At 40.1% G+C, this 25,573-nt stretch overlaps 2 protein-coding genes across 2 annotated transcripts; both read left to right on the top strand.

Annotated features, from left to right (window-relative positions):
* The first annotated feature begins 470 nt into the window (after nt 1–470).
* Nucleotides 471–3,133, top strand: LOC140233080 (solute carrier family 52, riboflavin transporter, member 3-A-like). The gene is made up of 2 exons (XM_072313194.1): nt 471–1,927; nt 2,665–3,133. Exons 1-2 carry the CDS (start codon nt 737–739, stop codon nt 2,899–2,901), a joined length of 1,428 nt encoding a protein of 475 aa, XP_072169295.1. The 5' UTR covers nt 471–736; the 3' UTR covers nt 2,902–3,133.
* A 9,938-nt stretch (nt 3,134–13,071) lies between these two features.
* Nucleotides 13,072–21,256, top strand: LOC140232791 (T-cell activation inhibitor, mitochondrial-like). The gene is made up of 8 exons (XM_072312908.1): nt 13,072–13,197; nt 14,020–14,125; nt 15,293–15,542; nt 16,024–16,244; nt 16,994–17,085; nt 17,846–18,111; nt 19,802–19,933; nt 20,977–21,256. Exons 1-8 carry the CDS (start codon nt 13,072–13,074, stop codon nt 21,206–21,208), a joined length of 1,425 nt encoding a protein of 474 aa, XP_072169009.1. The 3' UTR covers nt 21,209–21,256.
* Nucleotides 21,257–25,573: the final 4,317 nt, after the last annotated feature.

The raw sequence follows: 25,573 nt of genomic DNA, 5'->3' as shown, positions 1-25,573 counted from the left end.
CCCTTTTCTCTTTCGCTCTTTATGTGCTCTATTTTAACAATGACCTGTGAGAAAATGCTGAAAACTATTTATAAAAAAAAAGAAGAGACGCATTGTCAAGGACGAGGGTGCCAAGGTAGATTAACAATCAGTGCATGCATGATAAGGAGAAATATGTGCTCTTTGTTTGGCAGGGACAATGAGTGTGTGGTTAGATATTCATCAACCACAGTAGAAAGAACAGAAAAATCTTCTATAGGAGATAAGCTTCCGCACTTCTTTTGATGTCATGTGATGTTTTGCAAATTCATCATAGTAAACAGGCTTAGCAGTATTCACTGTGCATGATATTAGACTTGGTATTTGAAGATTGGTTGCTCTTTGTGCTTAGCACAAATATATAGGTGTGATTCTACTTTTTCTTTGCAGATTTTGACAGCCAGTTGAGGATCCTAACCCAATTGGTAATAGTCCAGTGTGTCGCGATTCTCTTCTTTGGTAATCTGTATGCCAGAGAGTTTTGAGAGGGATCAACAGCATCCAGTGAGCGCCAGCAATCTGCTTAGACTTTGATAATGATAGACAACTGAAGCAAGTGTATCTTGGATACCAGAGAGCACATAATCCATCGGGTTTACATGGTGAATGTTTGTGTGCATGCCAGCCTAGCTTGAGAATTGCAGAGGACCTTATCACAAGATTCACTGAACAGAGGAACCCAGATCATACTATACTCACAGACAGCACAACATCCAAGATGGGGCTGACAGAAAACTTGCACAAAGTGCCAGTGATTCTTCTTGTGGTCCTCTTTGGTACGGGATCCTGGGTTGCCATCAATGGTCTCTGGGTAGAGCTACCACTTCTGGTCTCCCTCGGCATTCCAGAAGGGTACAACTTGGCCTCCTACCTCGTCATCATCATCCAGATTGCCAATGTCGGGCCCCTCCTCTTCACCTTGGCAAGCTATTTTGCCAAAGATCGGCACCTGGAAGTGCCAACCATTTACATCATCCTGCCCATTGGAGTGGCAGCCTGTCTCCTATTGGTGTTCTTCTGGGATGTAACCACATACTGGAAGACGATAGAAGCCACTCGCAGCACGGCACTGCTCTGTCTTGCCTTCTTCGTTTCCATCGTGGACTGCAGCTCCTCTGTCACCTTCACGCCATTTATGGCTCGCTTCAAGAGCTCCTACTTGACGTGGTATTTCATAGGTGAAGGTTTCAGTGCCTTGCTGCCAAGCCTTGTGGCCATCGGACAGGGAGTGGACAATACCGTGTGTGTTGCTAACCAAACCTATATCAATGCCACCTCTGGACAAAACTGCACGCAGTGGGTATCCAAGACGCTGCCCGCCAAGTTTCCCCCAGAAGATTTCTTCTGGTTTCTCTTTGCCATGATGCTGACGTCATTTGTCTCATTTGTCCTGCTCAACTTTCTGCCAATTGCCCGGAGGGAGTACTCGGCAGAAGCTCTCACCAAGTCAGTCTCCTCGGCCTCATCGAAGTCGAGTGCGCTCAGTGAGTCCCACTCCATGACGGAGAGTGGAAAGTACATGGTGGAAGATGATACGAAGACGGAGGAGGCCACAAGTCAGTCTTCAAAGGACCCAATGATTCCTAAACACACAAAGGCACTTTCACATTTTGTCTACCTCTTCCTCCTCCTCGGCTTTGTCAATGCCCTCAGCAACGGCGTGCTTCCATCCATCCAGAGTTACTCATGTGGGGCGTACAGCTTCAATGCCTACCTCCTGGCAGCAACATTGGGTAATGTGGCCAACCCTGTGGCATGCTTCATAGTCATGCTGTTCCCCCAGCGCAGCCTCCTGCTGGTGGGTGTGACAGCCTTCTGTGGAACCATCATGGGAGGCTACTGCCTGGCCACAGCAGCCCTCAGCCCCACACCACCTCTGCAGGATCAACTCTCAGGGACCGTCCTGGTGGTGAGTATTAAGTACTTACTAAACCAAAAGTTACCTCTGCCATTTCGAAGGCATCAGATACAAGGTTTGTTGCATGGATCAGCCAGATTCAAGTAAATTTCCCTGCAGTAAAACTGTTTGCTGTCATATTTGTCATGTGAATATGTTTTAATAGTCGATCATATGTTGTATGATTCATAGACTGTTATAGTAACTGACAAATCCAATGCTCATATATGATCTGGAGCCAGTGACGATGAGAACTCATTCACAAAAGTGAGTAATTAGGCATACCTCAAAAGCAGAATGTCTGCAAGAAATGATTTGGGCATCACAACATTAATGTCAGTGTATGAGCCAACAGTCCTAGATCTGTCTCCCAGTAGTGGCCTCACAGAAGAGGTGGAAGCTACGATGTACATGTAGCTCTGATTAAAATGGCGTGCGTCACAATAGCATACAAGTGAAATTATATGAGTGATTACTGAGATTTTGTGAACACCAGTTTTAGGGAGGCGAGCCACATCTGGTTCCTCCGACTTTTTCCCTCTCTTTTTATCTACTTGCAGTTCTCTGTCTCTCCTCTCTTTTCTCCTCTGTTCTATTTTCTCTTTCTCTCTGTATTCGTTTCTTTTACACACCTATGGTATATACCTTGATATTGACATGCATCAAAAATTCTCCTTTCTCTCCTGTCTGTCTTGCTACCATATCTCTCTCCTCCCCCACTCCCACCCCCCCCCCCCCCAAATCAACAGGTTCTGGCCTGGATTCTGGTGACTGGCTTGTTCTCCTACACCAAGGCAACGATAGGCTGGATCCTGCGCAATGAGCCCAACAACCGCAAGCTGCTCATCTGGTTTGGGGCCGTCACCCAGATTGGCTCCCTCATCGGGGCGTGCATCATGTTCCCCATGGTCAACGTCCTCAACCTGTTCGTCGGTTACTACGGCTCACCTTGTGATGGGTATGAACCCTGCCCATCACTGACATGAGGGCAGGGAAGCCCCCACCCTCCCACCATAGCTGCAAAGAAAGGAGCAGCCATTTTCCCTGGAGCCTTTCCCTGAACACACCTTGGAGTGAATTCCATCAGTATACTGTTTGTCACAACCTGGGCTCTGAAATCTTTTCCTGTGTCAGTTGTTGAAATGACATGTGTGTGGGCTTATGAGAACTTGCTCATCTCTTTGCACTTATCCTTGTGAATGAATATTGTTACTACAAAGTTTTGTCCATGAGCTAAAGTGAAAAAAAAAAAAAACAACATTTTTTCTGCTCATGGAATCCCACAAAATGTATCCTATTCCATACCATGCATGACAGTGATAATATCGTAAGACATTTCAAGCAGTTCTTGGTAATCAGTTCTGGGCAGCGAAAGTTCTCATGCCTTTTATGGGAGTCCTGATATTCGAGACTTCAAGTACATAAACCTACACTATGCGATAACGGTGATATCATGTCATAAGGGTCGGCTTTATTTGATGGCATTATTCTCCTTAATTTCTTTTTCTTATTTTACTGCTTGACAGCAGTGCTTGACAGCAAGACTTTTAATTGTACTCCGTAGGGAGAAGGTGTTAAAGGGAAAGAAGGAGTAATAAGAGAAGCTTGATAGTATCAGACATGTAGTAGCACTTGTCCATTCCAATCCTCAACCATACTCACCCAAGATGTTGCTATGGCAATGGAGATGGTCAGGTTTGAGTTGTTTTGAAGAGTTCCTATTGCAACCACTGATGGCTGAAACAGAACTCTATGCATTGCAAATACAAAGAGATCTATTTTATATATATGAAAGAGAGATGCATTTTATTATGAATTCTATGGTGGTAGCGATATGCCTGTGCATGCTGTCTCAAATTTAGACACATTTCTCCTGAATGTGTCAGGAAAGCAGGAGTCCCAGATTTCCTCAAACATTGACTGAATTCAGTGCTTCTTGAATGTATTTTCTGCTTTCCTCTGGTCTTCTTGGAAATATCCGGTGCATCGTTCATTATCTGTTGTGTGAGATAAAAAGATAATATCTGTTGTGTAGATATACATGTACTGTAGAATATGTTTTTTTTTACATGTATATGACATGTTTCATTTATTCCAAGTACACAGAAAAGCAATAGAAATCTTATTGTATTTTTGCATTTGCCATGAAATAACCCTAAATATAAGGGAGTACAAATGACAGGGTAATGAAGTCTACTGATGGCCACTACCTTCTTGAAACTACATGACTGTTTGATATTTCATCACTGAAGAACTCGGAGGTTACTTTGCACATTATTTGGAGGAACCAGTTTTGTATAGATAGATACCATCTGATTTTTACCATACTGTCTAGCCTTCTGCATGGGGGTTATCATGGAGGATGGAATCAGGATTTCCCTTGTTTCTTATTTTCCAACTGTCATAGTAAAATCTTGACATGTAAAGTAAACATATTTTTCCATGTCGAGATTACATGCTGAATCTACAGTTTCAAAATTTGTTATTTGTAAAATCATATTCAAGTGCAGTAAAGTGGTATGGGGCATGTGATTGTAGTCCTTTCACCTAGTCTTAGTTTGTTTGATGTGTACCATTGTGAAATGTCTGTTTTTGTACCATCGTGTAAATTCTGTCGAGAAAAAAAAACCCTCAAAAATAACAAACAAACATGACAGTACAGTGGCCCTCCTTGTTCAGGTTGACTTTTAACTCGAGAGAATATATAAGTCTAAATAGACAATCAAAGGAGTTATGTTCAAGTTCAAGTTCAAGTTGATATATTTCATTTCCAACAAACAAAATAATTGGAAGTACAATGAAACATTCGTATACACAGATGTCAGAAAAAAAAAAGTCCCACAATGCGATGAACAGAAATAACATTGTAAAAAAGATGTATGTAAATTATCAACAGAGATACAAAAAAAAAAAATAAATAAATAACTGTTATGTCACTGTGGTAAATGCATAAACAATATTGCTGGAAATGGAGGGGACTGCTGAAAAGCAGAGCTTGTAGAATGCAGTCCCCTCATACAGAAAAAAAAAAAAAACATATAGTAGCAAAAACAACAACAATTTCCCTAAACGGTAGTAAAAGAAAAAAAAAAAAGAAGAGTAATACACACATTTCATTTATCGGACATAGAAGGAGAAAGTTACAGAGTTCTACAGTTTCACATGTTATCACTGAATAGTAATATTTGTCGCGGCTATGTGTGCTGGACCAGCAGATTGAAATGACAATGTCATCACCCCACAATGCTGCTGCTGCTTTGCACACAAAAATATCACTAAAATCCAACATTTTCCCCCTAAAAACCACCATTGCATGTCAAACTTTAAATTCCATATCTTTGTTATTCTGTACCAAATAGCAAGGGAACTTATGCATTTCATTTTTTTTTCTATCTTACTATATATGTATATTGAAAGTCAACTTGTTCAAGGAGTGAATTTGCACTCTTCAGATCTATTCAGGGAAACATAGTGCTTCAGACTCTCTAGCTAGCAGTACTCAAAAGCAAGGCGATGAATTAAATTTTGTTGCATCCTGTCTGCCATGAATGTCACCTCAAGGTGAAATATTTCTGTATGAAGCAGAATCTTTGATTCCTTGCTGGCAGAGAGCCAGCCGCAGTACCAGCAGTTTTGATGGCTGGATTTAGTGTATGAGTCTCGCTTACTTACTCATGCCAATGGATGTGCTGGCAGGATTGTGATGTCATAACCGCGGCAATGTCAATTAAACCATGGCATGACCAGTGCATCTTACACCATCCCTTGTGCAACCTCTCTTTTGCTGTTCATTGTATGCAAGCTGTTGTCAAAATATGTTTGATTTTTGACTGTGATATATGAGATAAGCTGGAAGTGCTTTCAGCAGAGCTTTTCTTTTTTGATAATAGATGTACAGTATTATGAAATTGGCCTATTTCCTCACACATTAGAGCATCCATTTTAACACAGTCATTCCTGCCCAACAGCAATTTATTAAACAATATATAAACACAGTTTTAGCGTGTTATATATGACTTGTTATGAACATATTCATTACTAGTATTCAACATTATTTGATGAATAGCTCTGAATGTACATTATGTCTACCTTGCAAAAATACAAATAGGTCTTTTTGATAGTCTGATAAAAAAAAAAAAAATCCCAACAACAATCAACATAGTTAGATAATATTTCACACATATTCAAAAAGGTGGCATCAATCATATCTTGGATTTTTCTGCGAGGACATGCATGGATGTGACCCAGATATTCAGGATCTCCAGTGTGCTGATTACATGCCCTTTTTTCATATTGACAGAAGGCTTCCCTCCAGCAATAACACTCTACGGTCTAAAATGTATGCATGCTTGTGATGGTATTTCTTGGTCATGTTTAAAGGGTAAAAGAGGAATTGAAAATGTGTATTATCTGTACAAAGACTGCTCTGAAATATGTGTTTGATACGTGACAAGTATATCTACTGTAAAAATGAAATGCTGTAAACTGGAGGATTGTTAGTTTTTTGTCGAACTACAGCTGTACAGCAACAAATAGCGATTGTCTCATTCCTTTACAAGTGAAAAAAAAAAAGAGAAAAAAAAAGGGGAAAAAAGAGGAGGTACATGATATTATACACAGCTTCTTCACCACTATCCACAGAAGTGTTTAAGTGACAAGACTAGTGTGATGTAAGACATGCTATTTACTATGTTCTGTAAATTCAAGATCATTGATGCAAATTAAAAGATGTGCAAGTCTACTGCTGGGTGTAACGGTAACACTTGTCCAGAGGCAGTATTGACTTAGTCAGCAAATTCTTAATTAAACAGATCACCTTGTGTGATAAGCCAGCTGGAGAATATTAGATCGTTACTAGATAATGTGTAGGCTTATCTAAGATGGCCTGATTTTGTAACTAGGTCATAGCACTATTTGCGACTTTTATAACAGCACTGAACCAAGCGTGGTGCACATCTCATAAGCATGGCATGATGAAGATTACGCATACGGGATACTGTAAAAGTGGATATTTTCGCGCGACTAATTTTTCGCGCTAGGCCAGGTCAGAAGAGTTTCGGGTGTTTTTAATTCCGCGGAATCAAGACATCACGCACAGGAACGTATGGCAAGCAAAAATATTCGTGTGTTTTTATTTTCGCGCTAGTTTCTGGTTGCGCGAAATGCGCGAAAATTTCAACACCGCGAAAATTTCCACTTTTACAGTAACATGTTTCATTATCATACTAGAATATAAATGCACAAGCCCAAGCTGGAATTATATTTTCTAAATCGTGTTGACACCATCACTGTTTAGCTGTGGGCCATATATCAGAATGGTAACCGACAACGCTGAAACTTGAATGAAATTATTTCCAAGTGTGATCAGATTTCTCCCCTCAAGCACTGTTGCAGCAGTAGTTTAAATTGAATGTGGATTTTTTTTATCATATTTTAAAATTCCTATGGAAATTAATAGTATATCATCATTGTCAAAGTGCCTTATGTTGTAAAAGTCAGATGTAGACAAGAGAATGTGCACAAGATGCCTGCAATGAACTGTGTTTCAGATGTGGAATGGTTTTGGTTATCACCAGAAAGAGGTTTTTAGTGTACACGTGCAGTGTACATACCAGGGTACTAAGGTTCCACTGTTCCAAAGTTCTAATTCACCATCATTTATCAAGATTGTAACAAGTAATCATGTGATATGGTTGACATTGTTGGGCTGAAGGGGGAGGGTTGTGAAACTGTGCCTCACGGTAAAAAAAAAAAAAAAAATGGCAAAAGAAAATTGCCTATGCATTTTTATAGTGCACTGTCTGTCCATTACCACTTAAACTGATTGAAGATATAGGCTTATAGAATAGTTTTCTACCTTTTTTATGGCAGAAGATGCAGCACAAATCTGTGTACATAATTATGAACTGCTTCTTTTGAAGCGAAATGACTTATGAATTGAATTTGAATGGATGTAGAACTTGTTGATCACTGGAAGAGAAGGTCATTTTCATGTCCTTTAACAATAAGAGTCTGGTTTTAATGTGAGGGTGTCTCTGTTTGTTTGTTTGTTTTTTAATAGATGAGTGAATCCCAATCAAAGATTTGACTTATCATATAACCACCCATGAGCTATCCAGAAAAGTTTTGTGCATGAAATATCATAAAACCTTGATATATCTTGTCTCATGGTTCTCGGAAGCAATATACTGTATTTGATGTAAATGCTGTGTAAGAAATCTAGGTTAGGGTTACTAGAATTGACTTTGCACTGTAAATACAGGTTTTTTTTTCCAAGAAAAATACAAATTTATTTAGAAAACAGAAAGTTGTATTGTATAAGCACAAACGTGTTAATGATACTGGCCCCATTTCATGGAGGAACTTGCAATCTGTGCCAAGTTGCAAAAGAAAAAAAAAGTAGTACTTTATAGCAACAATGCACACATCTGGCTCACATCTGATTGGTTTGTGCCTGGCTGTTGCTGTTGTATTTGCAATGTTTATAACATACTCTTGTTGAAAGTTGTGTCATGAATGTTGGGCCATGTCAGGTGCGGGAATAATTGATTTGGGAGAGTAGAGGAATCCCTCAAAATAACTACTGTATTACTGAGGAGAGGAAATTGTCACATGTATTGTGGGACTTGAATCTAGCGTGAAAGTAATAGCACACAAAGTTTTAATGTGGACAATTTACCTTTTACCATAGTATGTGCTGCACAAGCCAGTAATAGCCATGGCAGCAGTCAGCTGTTTTGAATGCTGACTCAGTTGTCACGACTGATGGTGAAATTCATCTTACCAAGCCCAGCGCAAAAAAATTAATCGAATCGCACAAAAAATTCCACTTTTACAGTACTTACCTGACACAGTTATTTCAAATGATTGTGAATGTGCTTGTGTTAAATTGTACCATTAAATATGTGTATATTTGTGAAAAACAACTCAATCATAATGAATTTAGCTTTGGCATGTTTATTTTGGTTTGTGATATATTATATTTATGGAGTATTAGTCTCATTGTAAGCAGTGACATACATGTATATTTTGATAATGTGACTATGTTACACTCATGCACTCAGAGTTTGCTGTGATGGTAGTAGCACTGTGTCGGTGGCCTATACTGCTGCTCACGTTTGTATGGTGTATTGTAAATTGTAGATCACAAGTCTGTATAATTATCATGATGGTGTTGTAAATGCCAGTGATCAGTGGCGGATCCAGAGGGGTGCACTGTGCGCATGCCCCCTATTTTTTTTGAAACAAAAGAAATAAAAAGAAAAGGGGGGCGCATACGTGCCCACTTTTAATTTTGTAAAAGCACCTCCCCTTTACAGAATTCCTGGATCCGCCCCTGAATGATGATTCCATGCCATCAAGTGAAAACTCTATCTGCCTTGGGAGGCATGCACTTCAAACAGACAAATAAAATTGTGACTAAACGAATTGGTCGACTCCAGTTTTTCAACTTATTTGTGTGTTACATATGTGTGTAGGAGTTTGCATGATGTTGTTTGTTGTAATGAATGAAACAACAAGGGATTGAAATTGTAATTACTGCAATCATACATGTATGTGTTATGTTCATAATTTAATAGACACATAGGGAACACACACACACACACACACACATATATATATATATATCAGATTGGCACCCATTGCGCAGGCTCTGGAGCTAGATCATCTTGAAATACAACAAACTTTTTTTTTCCCTTTTTTTCATTGAACACTTTTTTTTCCCTCATCAATGAAACAAAGCGAGCAAAGCAATATCCTGGTACAATATTTTCACATTTATTTCATAGTTATTATACTCTGGATTATTTCACAAACAGGAAACAAAGTATGTAATCTTGTGTCAGCATTATCACGAACCAGATACATGTATCTCATTATCATTGTTATTTTTCTATTACATGTACTAGTATGAGTTTGTTTGTTTGGGTTTAAACTTTTTTTTTGTTTTTGTTTTAAAGAATATTTTATTCTTCATCAATGGGAAACACAATATACAAACAAATTTATACAAAACTCTTTCCATCAATTTCATAATCATTTTCATCAATGGAAACAAAATTCATGCCGAAACTTAGCATCAATTTGATACATTTTGATACACTGATACATTTTTTCACAATCCATATACACGCCTCTTTTTATTTTTTTATTTTTACTATTTTTACACTACTAACCCCTCATTCTCTTTTTAATCTTATTCCTTCATTACATTACGAATTTAATATCTAAATCACAAACCCCAAAATAAGGTACTTTCTTTTCAACATTCATCCATTGACTGAAGTTTATTCTTAATTACAGGCGCGGTGGAGCACCCCAATTATCTCGCAGAAATCCATCGGCAGCCGAGCCTCATTTGCATAAAGTAAACAACATGTACTCGCGTAGTTGAGAAAAAGTAAACAACTTCTCAAGCTAATAACAATTTAAGGAAACCTATTTTCGGATTAAAATAGAGTTAGTTTGAATTTGAAAACATGTCCGAATATGCACATATAACATATTAAAGGATTTGACAATGATAAAATGTGAAATTTTAGCGAAAACCTGGCGAGCAAAATTACCAAAAATATGCCTCGAAAATCATCCTAAAATTCACGACGTGGGATTACGGAACCAAAGCGCCATTCCAACAAAGTACACCGAAATTTATTTATCTGCTTGCATTTTAAATTTCATACCGTAATATTCCCGGCCATGGTTGTGTCGGAAAAAAACCAGAAGGTGGTGTCAAAAATGACACGAACGCAAAGCGTACAGGTCGGTCCCATGTATATATAATCGCGTCACTGTAGCCAGGGCGGTGAGTCTCACCTCCCTGCTGTAGCGTTGCATGTCACAGCACACACAACGCATTGCTGCATGCAGCGTGCGCGGCAGCAGCTCAGCAGTCACCGCCGTGCGACACTCAGCAAATTGACTGCGTCACATGCAAACCAACAATGAGCACGAAATCCTGAATCTCACGCATGCCCAATATTACGGGAAAAGAAATGACGTCATTTTCAATTGTTTCGCTCACTACAATTTTCTATTCCAAACCCTGTAGAAACAAGTTGATTTCTCAAAAAGTACAGGTGGAATCAAGCGAAAACTTTCACCATATATGGATTGAGGCCTGATGAACTTATGTCGACAATTTCGCACACATTGGAGCCCGGCCGCAGCCCGGCCATAGTCCAGTCGTAAAAAAACAGAGAGCATGTTTTGCGAGAGGTGATTTTCAAAACGCTTTAATATCTCAAGTTCTAGTGCAGCAAATTTCATAATTTCTTCATCAAAAGGAAGGTTTTTAAAAACTTAGATAGTGTGGGAAGTTTGAGTTTACTAGCGGCACGCATAGCGGCACAAGGAGAAGGTAAAGATTTGACTTTTTCATGCACACAGTTTCGGGCAGCCGTGGATGCCCGTTGGAAATTCAAATAGAACGGGGCGATAATGAGATGCAAATTGGGGTGCTCCACCGCGCCTGATTAAAAAAAAGAACAAACAAAAAAATAAATACAAACGGGGGAATAATCGATAGACTACATCATGTCAGTTGTCAAACTTGTACACTGTGGAGATGGGGTGTTTACCCTGACCTAACCCCGTCGCGGGGCGCTGTAACACAGTAATTTGTCCGTATGGGGTCGCTGCTGCGGTTAACCCTGACCGAACCACAACATACTAACGTATTTTCAAGTTGGATTTGTGCTGTTTTGAGCTGTCAGATAAACATAAAATAGCTGCATGAACTTACCATGAAGTGACGTTGGAATTTTGCGAGGAAATATCGTAGGTATGCATCTTTACATGCTTAAATTACTCACATTTGTTGATGTTGGTTGTGGCTGCGAATCTCTAGAGATGGTCCCACACGTGCAAAATAATGTTTGTATGGACGCGGAGCGGAGTTTGACGTTTGAAGTTTGAAGTTTGTTTGAACAGTTTCTAACGACCCCTTTCGGAGTATGAGAAATTTACAATGTCTTTGTAACAGTAAAATACAACAAACATAATGTTAACATATATACATACATGTATGAACAAATATAATAATCATTAAGTACATTGAAAACACGATGCAAACTGCAAAGGGATGCCTGACACAAAAAGGACATAAAGCATTAAAGGTAGGCCTGCTACCCGTAGCGTAGGCAGTAGGCCGTATGGCCGTAGGTTCTAACCGAACCTGGGGCCTAGGGGCTGTAACTTACTGGTCGCCGGTGCGATTAAACTCAAGACTCGAGAGATTACGAACTCGAGTAGGATCTAGGCCTACTTTTTAAGTTGATATTTAGTTCTAGGTGAGCTACTCTAGCTAGATCTATAGCTAGCTTACTTTAGAACTCTGTATGTAAAACTTGCTTATGGAGCAGTTTTATGTCCTGAGACTGAGTAAATTACCCTTGTAGGGTCGTCGTCATCGGCCATCGGTCACCATCGGCCTGATAAAGTTATCTGACGGAATTTGATTTTCTGATGTAAGTTTGATTACTTTTTTTATAATGCAACAGGGCCAGGGCCCAACTGGACTTTTCTAGAGAGTCTAGTTGTAGTCATCTAGAGGATAGAGATTAAGTGAGGATTTAGAATCTGGTGCTCTAGATTTAATTTGTACCTCAATTCTAGGTTCTACATGTGCCAGGTAATATATTTTATTTTTATTATTATTTCAGTGGCCTAGCTCGCTTTCCTTCATATTCCTGGAGGATGCAGAGAAGCTGATTCAGGTGTTATTTCCAATGACCATCTGGAGGACAAAATTTGCCAGTATGCATCATATTTACAGATTTAAGAGGTAAGACCAATTGGAAACTCAAAGTGTATTTAAAGAGAAACAATGCAGAGTATGGATAGCTTTGCTTGCAATTATTTATCATTTATCATTTATTGACCAAGTCATTTGGTTGAAAGTATTCACTGCCATGAATTTTCTAAAAAAAACTTACCCTGCCACTGGTTTAAGACCCATTTGTTTTTACATTTGTTTGTTTGTTTTTGGCTGCTTGATTTTCTATATCTGATTTGACTAATGACAATAAAACAGAAACCAGGAGCACCAGTAGCTGAATAATCCAATGACCACTGTTTTCTGTGGAAAGGCACAAAACCTCAGTCTTCACTGTAATACACATTCTGTGTGTTTTTATGTACATAGAATCTTCAGGATGATGAACCCTCCCAATGGGAGTGTCCTCATACGATGCTTGACATCAGCACAAACCACCGAAGCTCTCCGTCCTTTTCTCTTTGCCGTCCACCCGGACTTCTTTGGGCAGCACCCAAGAGCGAGGGCAAGTAGCACAAAAAGGAACTCAATTAGTCCACCATGTTACTGTCAATTTTGTGACACAGATATTTCCTTCCTACAAAGCCAATTGATAGTCTACATTCCCCAGTTTGTTTGTTTTTTTTCATTGAAACTAGACAACATACCCTTCCAGTGAGGCTTTGTTTTAGGAATGCACAAAGCAAATTTGGGCTGGACATAATAATTGACACCTTAGAGAACTATCAAATTATATCTTTTTTCTTTTAAAGAAATCTCTCTTTTTTCTTTTTTCTTTTTTCTTTTTAAACAGAGAAGAGCAGTTTAGTTTTCATAGTCCTGGATATTATGCAAGCCATTCCCACATTTGAAAAAGTGAAAAAAAAAACCCACCAAAACAAAACAAAAAAAGTAACTATGCTCTAAAAGAACTTTTCTAGATACTGAAATATGATTTAGAGATAGAAATATCCTTTGAAAGTGTCATTGATAATGTGATTGAAATCAGCCTATGCCAGTTGTATAAATTTCTAATCATTTGGTATTATGTAAGTCATTTTGCAGAGTCTTGCTGCTCTGGTTTGTATACCAGGGCTCATGCCAGATTTATGGCCAAGTGATATTCCCAGTGATTGGAATTAGCACTGTGCAAGCTCTCATTGCAAGTCTAATCCAAAGTGTATCCACTCTGCATTGTTGTTATCAGGATTCTGGATACATCCTCTATCTTTGATTTCATAATAGCTCATCATGTAATTGTTTATAGGGATGTAGTTATGCTGAAGAAAATGATACAGTGTCAGAAACATGCTTGTTTTTATGACTCTTCTTGTCTCTGTCCCTGCAGGAAACAAATGAACGGTCTCTGCAACAGCTCTTTGCATACATAGATGACCTCCAGACAGATAAGAGAGTTACGGCCACTGAACTCACATTTTATCTCAGAAATGGTAGCAAAGGTGCAAAGAACATGCTTCATTACAAAGGTACATGATTAGTTTGTGTGTCCATACCAGCATGTTGAAACTTGACCAGAAAAGTTCCATCACAGTTGCTTAATGTTCCGATGAGGTTCAAAAACATCTCTCCTACATACAAATATGTTCACAAAATAGCAGTGTCATAAAATTCCTTAGAGCTTTAATGTAGTGCCCTGTAAAATAATAATAATAAAAAAAATAATGATAATAAATAAATAAATCAAAATAATCTACAATATATGGTGGAAACAGTGGTAGATCTAAAAAAATGACTATGTATTTGATACAGGAGTTCTTGTTTCATGAAAATTGTAATTGCATTGCCAGGACTGTGACTACATCAAATGTTACGTTTTTTCTAGCTCAGCATGGCCTTTATGAAATTCATGTTATAGTAACAATGATTGTCTTAAAGATGAGGATGGCAATAATTGTCCACTAAGAGAGAGATAGAATAGACCACAAAGAACTTTGTCAGCATTGAATATGAACAGAAAAGTGAAACCTGTGAAAAGGAACAGTTATAAAAATAAAAATACAGTGGACTCCCGTTATAAGGAAGTCCTCAGGACCGGCAGTTTTCTTTCGTTATATCAAAATTTCGTTATGACCAAACAAATAAACAATGAAAAACATAGTGCAGATATTGTTGCGGCCTGAATTTTTACTTTGTTGTAACCGGAATTTTTTTATAACTGTGTTTGTTATAACAGGAGCGCACTGTACAGCACAGAGATTAGAACTAATCCCAGATAGTATTTACTATATTATAAGAATATTAATCATGAGCTTTATATTGCTTCCAACATGTGAATTATTTGAAAGACTTCAATGCCTAAGAGATGCATATTAGGCAGCTTTTATATTTTTCTCAGTAGTAATTAATGGAGTGCAGTCAAGTGTAGCAAGAGTTAATGACACATTATAAAGAATTGAATCTTGCAATGTAATCCTCACCTACTGTTGGATCATCCTTTTATTTCTCTTTCATATTGTCAAATACTGTACCTAATTTATAGGGAACACATAGCTAGACTTTGCAAACATAGTTGCTACTTACATGCTGCTAAAATCAGTGAAGGCATTAGTATATTTCCATTTCTAACTGTTGTTGGTTGCCTTTTTGATGGACTTGATTAGGAAGCACTGCGCTGAAGAGTGTCAACATCAACCTGACTTCATTGGATGTCTACACCACAGTCAGGGGTGTTCTTGAGAGCTGCACCCTGTCTACTGCCCTCGTTGACCGGTACAAGCAGGAGAATGACGCCGCAAGAGGAGTGTTCCCTCGACCAGTGGAGTGGCACCATTCCTACTATGAGTATACCGGGAAGAAAAATCCAAACACCAAAGTTCATCAAAGACCGCGCAAACCTGATATTACTCTGAGGTATCAATTCAAAATTATTGTTAGATCTTGCAAACTGGATCTTTATCAATGTTCATGATATTTCTCAGGTTTGTAGCCATTTTATTCATTTTCTTTTTATAGAGTGTCTAAAGATTTTTAAGTCTAATTTTCTTCATGTTCGGACAAATTCAAGGATGAACACCTCACTTCAGTACAAGTTGCATGCAGAGTTTGGTGAGCATGTTTTCAGTAAAGTGGGATGTTGCGTCCTTAGATATAAATTGTTGGTATTGATGTTTTCAGTCTAATTCTGTAGAATTCCAGTATTTTGCATGAGCGGTACATTCCAGATGCAAAACAATGAAGTTTTACGCAATGTAATACTTTTCTTTCTCTCTGCACAATATTTGCTTATCTTGATTACTATGTGATCATCTTGTAATTATGCCATTAGCACAGACGTTCTCCTGTGATTTCACTTCCAGAATTAATTGAAATTTTACCCTGCTTCTTGTGGCAGCTACTGGTTGAAGACCAACATCAAAGAGGCCAGGAGAAAGCTTGCCAGCAGCCAGCCAATCAGAGACGACATCGAGTCCCTTCGCCGAGACGTGATCAGACGATTGGACCTGGTGGACGTAAGGTGGGACAGCATGTGGGATGTTGTCAACTTTCGAGCCTGCCTCAGAACTGTCCTTGACCTGTGTCAGCAGCATGTGACCATCATGCAGAATCTTAGAGGTAAATCAGGGGTACAAGTGTATGTGTGTGTGTGTAGGGGGGGGGGGGGGGAGATTTGTGTTGGGCAGAAAGCCTTTGTGGAGCTGCAAACACACTGCACCTACAAAGCCTTTTCTTTTCTTTGCCTCCTACAGTGCCACCAGTGTATTTTTTTTTTTAGATTATTGATATTTTAATTTCATTTTCTTTTCACATTCTTTTTATGAAGCTGACCTGTGCCCTAGTGTAAATGTCATTGCCAGACCCAAAAAGATATTTCGTCGCTGGGGCGACAAGACCTCGTATCTACAAAATGTCAAATGTTCAGGAGAGCCAAAAAACATGGCAGCCAAAACACTGTGGCGAATGGGATAGCCTTTCCTTTGACATGCCGTGGTGGCTTCATTTTTGGAGTGAGACAGTTGGGATTTGCATAGGACATCACTTAACCCATTATTTGACCATTAATCCAAAAAAGTCATTTTCACCAAAATTGCAGATACAAGGTCTTGTCACCCCAGTGACGATTTACAGACATGACAGCTGGCTCCAAGATATCCTGTAAGTTTTATTAAAAAAAAAACAAACAACAAACATACAAACAAACATTGAAACCAAGGCCTTCAATAAATCCTGAAGTGGAATCCACTGTGAACTGCTGTAATGCAGGCTAAAAAAAGCACCTTCTTTGGTATTTGGTTCCATGTGGGCAATGGAATTTTTGGTGAAATGTTCATATTTTCTGCCTATTTTTTTTTTCTACGTAACAGGTTGCACAATTGTGCTGGGGGATGTCACAAGGCTGATGCCATCAGGTACAATTTCCTTAGGAAGCCAAGAAGTGCCCCATCAGTGGCTGTCGGTAGGTTTTGCTAAATGTACATGATGGTGGAGAATTTGCAATCTATTGTGTGTGCACCAAGCTTTGATGGCATTTGGTCATTTCCTGGTATCCGACCCATTACTGGCACATCTAGAGATCCATTTAAACCTGAATTTGTCCATGAAGGTGCAATTATAGCTTTTTGTTTCCTTCATTGAGATGTGCCAGTCAAGATAAGGAGTAGCCAAGAGAACAGCGCTATGCCAATGAGTACTCCCTGCAATGTGAAATACTAGCACATGGTGTTTATTCATGGTGGTATTGTTGTTATAATTGCCATGAGTTGGCAAAGATTTGAGAGTGCATTCAATGAGTATGGATGCAGACAGATCAGGAAATGGATTCACATAGAGACAAGAGGAACTGAATTGGCACAAATGGAAACAATATTTTGAAAGTCCGACTAATTTATTGTCTGTTCGAAGAGTAGGAACTTTTTTGTGGCAGCTCTATGTGTATTCTGTTTTTTGTTTGTTTGTTTGTTTGTTTTTCAAACTTAATTTCTAAGATAGAGTAATAGTGATTGAAATAAATAGATTTACTTTATTCAGGACAGTAAGTGATTTTGCAACATCAGTTATAGTCGCTCACTTGAATGGTTGTTTGAATTGCATCCCATTTCAGACCTCTGGCCCTCTCTAAATGCCTTGCAAATAGAGGGCTGCTACTTGTACCAAAGCTGTTTGACATCTTTGCAAGAAATCACTCACCAGTATCCCTTGTGACAATTCCATTCCAGCTCGTGGCCAGCCTCCCCAGGGAGAGGGAAATTCTGCGATTCATCCCGCCCATGGAGCGCCGCCTATCATCCCTCCTCGGTGGATGCAGCATTGGGGCCGCGGAAATTGTGACGACGACGGCCCGCTCTCATCACAGCGCTCTCACAAAGATGGTAGAGACGATTGAAAATGATTCCAGTACTGCTGAGGCAACGGAGGAGGATGGATGCAAGGAAGCGATCATGCCTCAGGGAAGCCTGGAGGGTGTTCATGTCATTGTCGAAGGGTAAAATCCTGTCTCCAAAGTTTGTTCATGGTATTAAAGGGTGTGTGCAGTTCTGGTTGAGGTGAGGATTTAGCTTTTAACGTTTTGCAAGATATTCAGAAACCACTCTATGAGATGTCAAAGAGCATGCAACTCTGAGGGGTATCAAAAGTTTATTTGATGAAAATCGGTTTTGAAATGGCTGAGATATCCAAAAACAAGGTGAAACAAAGAGATCCTAACAAACGGCATGGCCTGTCGCCTTTTATTATTATCACTTTTTGGGATATCTCAGCCATTTGAAAACCAATTTTCTTCAAATAAACTTTGAATCCTTCTTAAAATTACATGCTCTTTCATATCTCATAAGAGGTTTCTCATTATCTCACTTAGGAAATGTTCAAAACATGAATCCCCACCTCAGCCAGTACTGTACAGTCCCTTTAACCCGTTGAGGACAAGTCACGAGTATACTCGGGCAGGTGTCTATGGGAGATGCGTGTTGTAGCAAAATCAGCCTGTCCTCAACGGGTTAAAGACCCAGTAGCATTAGGACACATTGGTGGTCCAATTTGATCAATCTTCATTCACTGCCAATGGGGATACACTCAAAATGCACGAATAGTGCCCTTAAGTGAATATGAGCATTGAAACCTACACTCATCGGTAATGGTCCACACTGCAGTTGAGATTTTCAATTGTGTGTGCACTCACATGGAGATCAATTGTAGAGCTGGAAAGTTACAGGGATTCTCGAATATATCTGAGCCTGGCCAGCCTTGCCACTCCATGGTATCTCCACACTACCAGATCTTTAAGAAGTGCAAGGTGCGGCCAGAGATGTAGGAATTATTTGTAGGCAGGGGCTGCGATGCGTGTATCCATCCAGTAATGTCTGAATAGCAAAGTGTCCTTCATATCTGGTGTTTTACTGATGGGAATCCAATGACAAAGACAATAGTTGGTTCAAAGTGCAATTCCATTTCATGTCTCAGTTGACTTTAGTAGAGTAATAATCAAACAGATATGACAGATAACATCAAAACATCTGTGTATACTGAACTGACAAAGATGTACAAAACCAATGTATTGTGATAAGCACTGCCACTACAAATCGGAGATGATTTTAATGAATTAAGTACAGTGGACTCCTGCTATAACAAAGTCCTCAGGACCAGCAGTTTTCTTTCATTATATAGAACTTGCGTTATAACCAAACAAATAACTAATCAAAAAACAAAGAGTGGATAATGTTGGGGCCTGAATTTTTACTTTGTTGTAGCTGTAATTTTTTTTTTTTAACCTTATTTTTTATAATGGGAGTGCACTGTATTGTAAAACCAGAAATTTCCACATGCATGAAACTTTGGGGGATTTTGCCAGGAGGCAAGATTTGCAATAGTTAAATGCACGTGAAAGTGTTTTTTCTGCACAATGAATATTGAGTGCCAGTGGCGATTCACAAGTTTCATGCCATGAAAAAGGCCATTGGCTCCAACAAAGAAATGATGATCTGTAATTATGAATGCATTGTAGTTTTAAACTACTCGCCCAAAGCATAATTTTTATGATTTTTTAGTGTACAAACCAATGGGAGAGTTTTGAGGTGACACCATCATGACTTTGGCTTATTTTACAGCTGTTAGTCACAGAATTGCACATTTGATGGAATTTCTGCTGATTGCTTGTCTTTTCAATGAACATTTTGCAGGAGTTCAGGTCAACAATATATGGACTACAAGGGTAATCTCCATGTCATGTGCAATAGCTCTGTCCAGAGCCTTACCAGTTTTCTCCAGTCCAACTCTCACCAAGCGAGGGAGCTCCATGCTCGGCACAAAAGGTACTAACAGTTATGAGATAAATCGGGTTCCACCACATTGTAAGGAAAACACAATTTCGCGAATAGCACCTCACTCGCGAAATTCACGAAAATAAAAACCTCGCAAAATATTCGGCGTATACAGTATTCACACATGTGTGGCAGTATGATGTGTTGTTGGTCTAGTGCACAAGAAATGCAGCTCTGAGTATTCTTCTTCTTGTATGATTTCGGAATGATTTAAGCCAATTGGCATGCAGAAAAGGGCATATTGCCCACAAATTGTATCCATTATAACACTTTTAACTCTGTGACATTGGTACTTTTCATCAATTTTAAGATGATTTTGTTTTCTGAGTTTTTCCTTTGTTCTAGTTAACAATGGGTAATTCTTTAGAAACACGTTGTGATTGACACTGATGAACATTACATTAGTTTTACAAAGCAGTTTTCCCTGTCCCCCCAAATTATTCAGTGATATCAACCTTCACAGCACACGGTTTTTATTTGTTTGTTTGTTTTTGTTTTCAGAGCAGTTGTGCTGATTTCACTGTTTGTCAATACCAGAGTTGAATGAAGTACAATGTTATTCTGTCATGACCTCCCAAAAGTTTAAAGGGATTGTATAGTTTTGGTTGAGACTGGGCTTCAGGTTTCCAACTTTTTAAGAAAGATAATGAGAAACCTCTTATATAATGTTAAAGAGCATGTATCTCCAAGAGAAATTCAAGATTTGTTTGATGAAAATTGGTTTTGAAATGGCTGAGATATCCAAAACAAGAGATACTAATAAAAGGTGGGACCCTGGCCTTTTATAAGGATCACTTTGTTTTACTTTATTTTGGGGATATTTCAGCCATTTCAGAACAGATTTTCTCAAATAAACTTTAAATACCTCCTAGAATGGTATGCTCCATAAAATTTTGTAAGTGATTTCTTGATATCTCGCAAAAAAAAGTTAAAAGCTCAATCCTCATCTATGTTGATACTACACCATACCTTTAAAAACATTCGCTGGTCCCAGAAAACATGCAAAAAAAAAAGTCTTATGTAATCTCCCACAGTAACACCAAGGAGGAGGCCTGCATCATTGCAGGTTGCCTGGAGGAGATGGACCTGGCTACCTTGACACGAGACCTCACCGTGACCCCGCTGCAGATGATAACTTGCTGCCGGCAGCTGCGGCAGAATCCACTCAAGCTGGGCGTGACCACGCGCGGCCTCCACCTGCAAGTCACGCACCGCTATGCACTTATGCGTGGAGGGGAAATTTGTATCCCATGGAACTGGAAATAGTTGCTGTTGTTTTTGCTTTTCTGATTTGCCCTGAGTATTACACACTGACTGGTGGAACCTTGTGTGAGGCAGTGATTTGGCCAATGTGATCATATGATAATGAAAAGATTAAACGAGCAAGTACTTACCTTGTGAAGTTTGATCCTCATTTTATGAGGTACGTGGAGTGGAGAGATAAAGTGAGAAACCCGTTCAGTTCGCACGCGCCAGACTTCAAAGTGAGAACAGAGTTTAACATTTCATAGCCAATGTGCCTTGCTAATGCCCCAGTCACATATAAACACGGATGCTCAAGGATCTACACGGTGATCCGGGGACGTCCGGGGATATCCGGGATTTTGGTATGACTGTACACACGGTATCAACACGGATAAGGCCGGAAGAGCGCGGCATCTACACGGACAAACATGGCATCTACACGGATCAACACGGCAGCTACACGGCAGCCACACGGACCACCCTGGATTGCTCTGCCAACATGGCAATCCCCGGATGACGCCGGATGTTTTTGACCTCCAAAAGTTGCCGTGTTGGCCTCCCGGCGTCAACACAGATCTCTCCCTGGATCAGATCCAGGGTGGTCCGGGGTGATCCGGGATGTCTATGTGACTGGGGTATTAGGATTGAGTGAATGCAAGAATCCCAAGACCAATGGAACCATCATAAAGATTTTTCAGTGTTATAAGGGTAGGGAGTGGTGGGCACTTTATTTCTCCACTCCATGTACCTCATAAAATGAGGATCAAACTTCACAAGGTAAGTACTTGCCTGTTTAATCCTTTCATTTTATTTCACTGCGTGTCCTTACAAAACAAAGTGAGACTTCAAAGAAACTCTGGCCTCAACAATCCAATCAGTATTTATATTGGACTAAAAGAAGCAATTCATACCTGCAAGGTGAACACCTTTAATCTTGGAGAAGTTTTGCAGCAAATTTGGATGGATCTGACGGGATGATTGGTTTGTCATAGAAGTTACGGAATGTGCTCTCAGTGCTCCATCCTGCTTGCTGCATAATTGTTGTGACTGGGACATCAGCTGCTTTTGCTTTCGTCACGGATGCCGCTCGAGTAGAGTGGGGCTTAAAGGCAGATATATCAATCCCCGAGTCCCGCATGATATGCTTGATCCCTCTCCTGATGGTATCTCTTCTCACTCTCTTGTGAGGTTTTTTGTGGCTGATAAACACGTACTGTTCCGTACCACATAGTGACTCTGTCTGAGCCAAATAAGCTTTCATATGTACATAAATACAAACACGAGGGTCTGTAGGGTACGCATTCAGCTTCACTACGCATCCTACCCTTCCTGGCTTACTTTGCTTAACCAGTTCAATAACATGAAATGTAATAGAATTTTCAGTCATATCCATCGTACAAGTGTTGAGTAAGTGTAAAGTCTGCTGACGTTGCACTGTGACTAATGCTGCCAGCATGCAGGTCTTGAAAGATAGTTCCTTCAAAGAAAGCATAGCTATTGGTGAAAAACTACGTAAGTATTCAAGCACTGGCTGAACATCCCAGGTTAGGTTAAAAAGGTTAGGTTAAAAACACCGCGCATGAACCTTGTTATGAGCGGGTGAGTACTGACCGTATGATGACCATCAAGCAAAACAAAAGTTGACAATGCAGATCGCGCTGTATTCATTGCACTGTATCCAAGATTCTGGAAAAGCTTGGTGAGGAAATCTAGGACACGATGGGCAGAGGTCTGCAACAGATCACAGTGTCTCTCACTACAAAAGTCCCAGCCATCGTTTGAGGTAGGTGCTATATTGGTGTCTGGTTGATGGTCGCCATGCAGCAAGGATGATGTCAGATGTTGCTGTTGAAACTCCCAAGTTCTGGAGGGTTTGCCTGATAACCTTCAAGCCAAAAGGTGAAGGCGTTTGTAAAGTGGATGGTGCTCAGTTGAGTTTGGTTGTGTGACTAGTGATTTTGATATGGGGAGGATAACAGGGTTATCTACCAATAAATCAAGCAATCAAGGAAACCAGACTTGTGTTGGCCATTTCGGTACAATCATGATACCCTCTGCCTCTTCCTTGTCAATTTTTTGCAGGCATCTGCCAATAAGGCAGAAAGGAGGGAATGCATAGAAAAAGGTGTCAGTCAGTGGAATGGAAAAAGCATCTATGGCCGCTGCCCCTGGATCTGGCAGCCAGGATACATAGTGGTCAATTTGAGCATTAAGGCGAGTGGCAAACGGGTCAATGTCTGGTTTCCCATAAAGCATGCAGAGCTGTGGGAACACATTCCTATTTAGCATCCATTTGAGCTGGTTATTGAATTGTCTTGACTTTGAATCCGCTATGACATTTAACACTCCTGGTAAGTGTGTTGCGGAAAACACGAATATTCCTAGTTCTACACCACTGCCACAGGGACTTTGCGAGGTTATTGCACTTTTCTGACCCTGTTCCTCCCATGTTGTTAATATATGCGACAGCTGTTGTGTTATCCAGTCGCATTGCAACATGTACATTTCTCTCCTTCTGACAAAAGGATTGTAGAGCAAGGAAAGCAGCTCACAATTCAAGGTAGTTGATTTCATTGAATTCTGCACGTTTCATCTCTTCCTCATTCCATCTGCCACCAATGTGGGTGGAACTATCAGAAGCACCCCAACCTAGCCCCGATGCATCACTAGTAATGTCTACTGTAGGGGTAGCCTTGTCTATGTCCCTATATTCAGTAGCCACATTATCCACCCACCAATGGAGCTCATCACGTGCTAGATGTGGCAGGAACATTTTCCTGTCATAGTGCCCTTTATTTGCTTTCAAGGCTTGAGTTTTGGCTTTTTCAAGTTCACGGTAGTGTAGAGGCCCATACTGTACCCCAGGGAAAGTGGCCACCAATTTACCTATGACTGAAGCTACCGTTCGAATTGTTGGGGCAGATTGACTCAGCAGGTCACGACACAGGTCTTGTATTTCTACCGCTTTTTCCCCAGCTAGTCTGACTTGCATTGTATTTGAGTTCACTGTGAATCCCAGAAATTTAATGTGCTGCACTGGTTCAAAGACTGACTTTTCAGGATGTATTATGAATCCTAGCTGGGAAAGCAGTTCAGCAGTTTCTTAAACTGCTTTTGATATATGCCCCTTGTTTTGACTTTGACAACAGAAGCGTATCATTGATGTATGCCACAACCATATGGCCTCTACTTCTCATTTCGGCTAGGAGAGGTTTCAGTAATTTGGTAAACACCCGTTGCCCCGAGCTAAGCCCATTTGGCAATGCCTTGAATTGCCACATGTTTCCTTTCCAAAGAAATTTCAAGTATTTTCTGTGATCAATGGCAATGGGTACAGAATAGTATGCGTCTCAGAGGTCGATCGAAGCCATATAGCAGCCTTTGGTTACATGTTGCAGTGCAGTATCGAGAGTATCCAATTTGAAGTGATGGTATGCGATGTGATTATTTAACTTTGACAAATAAAGAATAATTCGATAACCACCATCTTTCTTCTGTCTAGTAAAAATATTGGAAACATAATCTGTCTGTTGGGGGGAGGTACTTTCAATGACCCCTTTGTCATGTAACCGGTCAATTTCAGAATCCACAGCCGCAATCTCTGCGGGAGATAGTTTGTACGGTCTGGGAATAAAACTCTGGCTTGGTGGGGTATTCATGTCAAATTCCAACTGGTATCCTAGTACTGTTTGAAGTATGTTTGGGTCAGATGTTAGTTTACGCCAGGCTGCTATATGGTTTTGTATTCGACCCCCAATGCAGGCACTTTCAAATGTCACGTCAAACTCAAGAACCACTGGTTTGGTACTTACTGTGGAAATGTGTTGCTGCGCCGTGTGTGAAGACGTAGGTGGAGAAACGTTGGCTACTGCTGGCTCGCCTGGGCCTGCAGTGGTCGTGAGTGAGTGGCTGCAGGCCGACTCCTTCTCGGGGGCGGTCGATGATGTCCTCGAGGCCCTAAAAAAGGCTGTTGTGGTTGCGAACGCCTGGTCCAGCCGGCCTCTTGATATCGGTTTGGTCGCGAACTAGCTGTTGGTCGCATGGAAGATCCCGAGATTGGCACTCGGTACGGGTGAAAGCCTGTTCGCCCCCGCCATGTCTGTGCTCTGTGTTGGTTTCTCTCGTGTCTTTTCATCACACCCATTGTCTTTTGCTGCTCATCTAATTCTCGAACTGTCTTGTGAAGCTCATCTCTGAGGAGAAAAGCAGTTGTCTTGTTGTTCGGTTTGCACAGATGAGTGTAGCTCAAATTTAAATCCGGCTTGATTAAATCCTTTCGCAGCTGGTTTAGTTCAAAGCTCACGTTGGAGAATAACGCGATTGCGTCTTGCTGCGTTTCTGTGAGGGGAAGTGACGGATCTGTCGCTTTCATGAGTGCTGCTAATC

Source organism: Diadema setosum, chromosome 9, assembly GCF_964275005.1.
Source record: "Diadema setosum chromosome 9, eeDiaSeto1, whole genome shotgun sequence".
NCBI lineage: Eukaryota > Metazoa > Echinodermata > Echinoidea > Diadematoida > Diadematidae > Diadema > Diadema setosum.
Note: the sequence above shows the minus strand (reverse complement) of the source record. Positions and strands in the feature narration are given on the sequence as shown.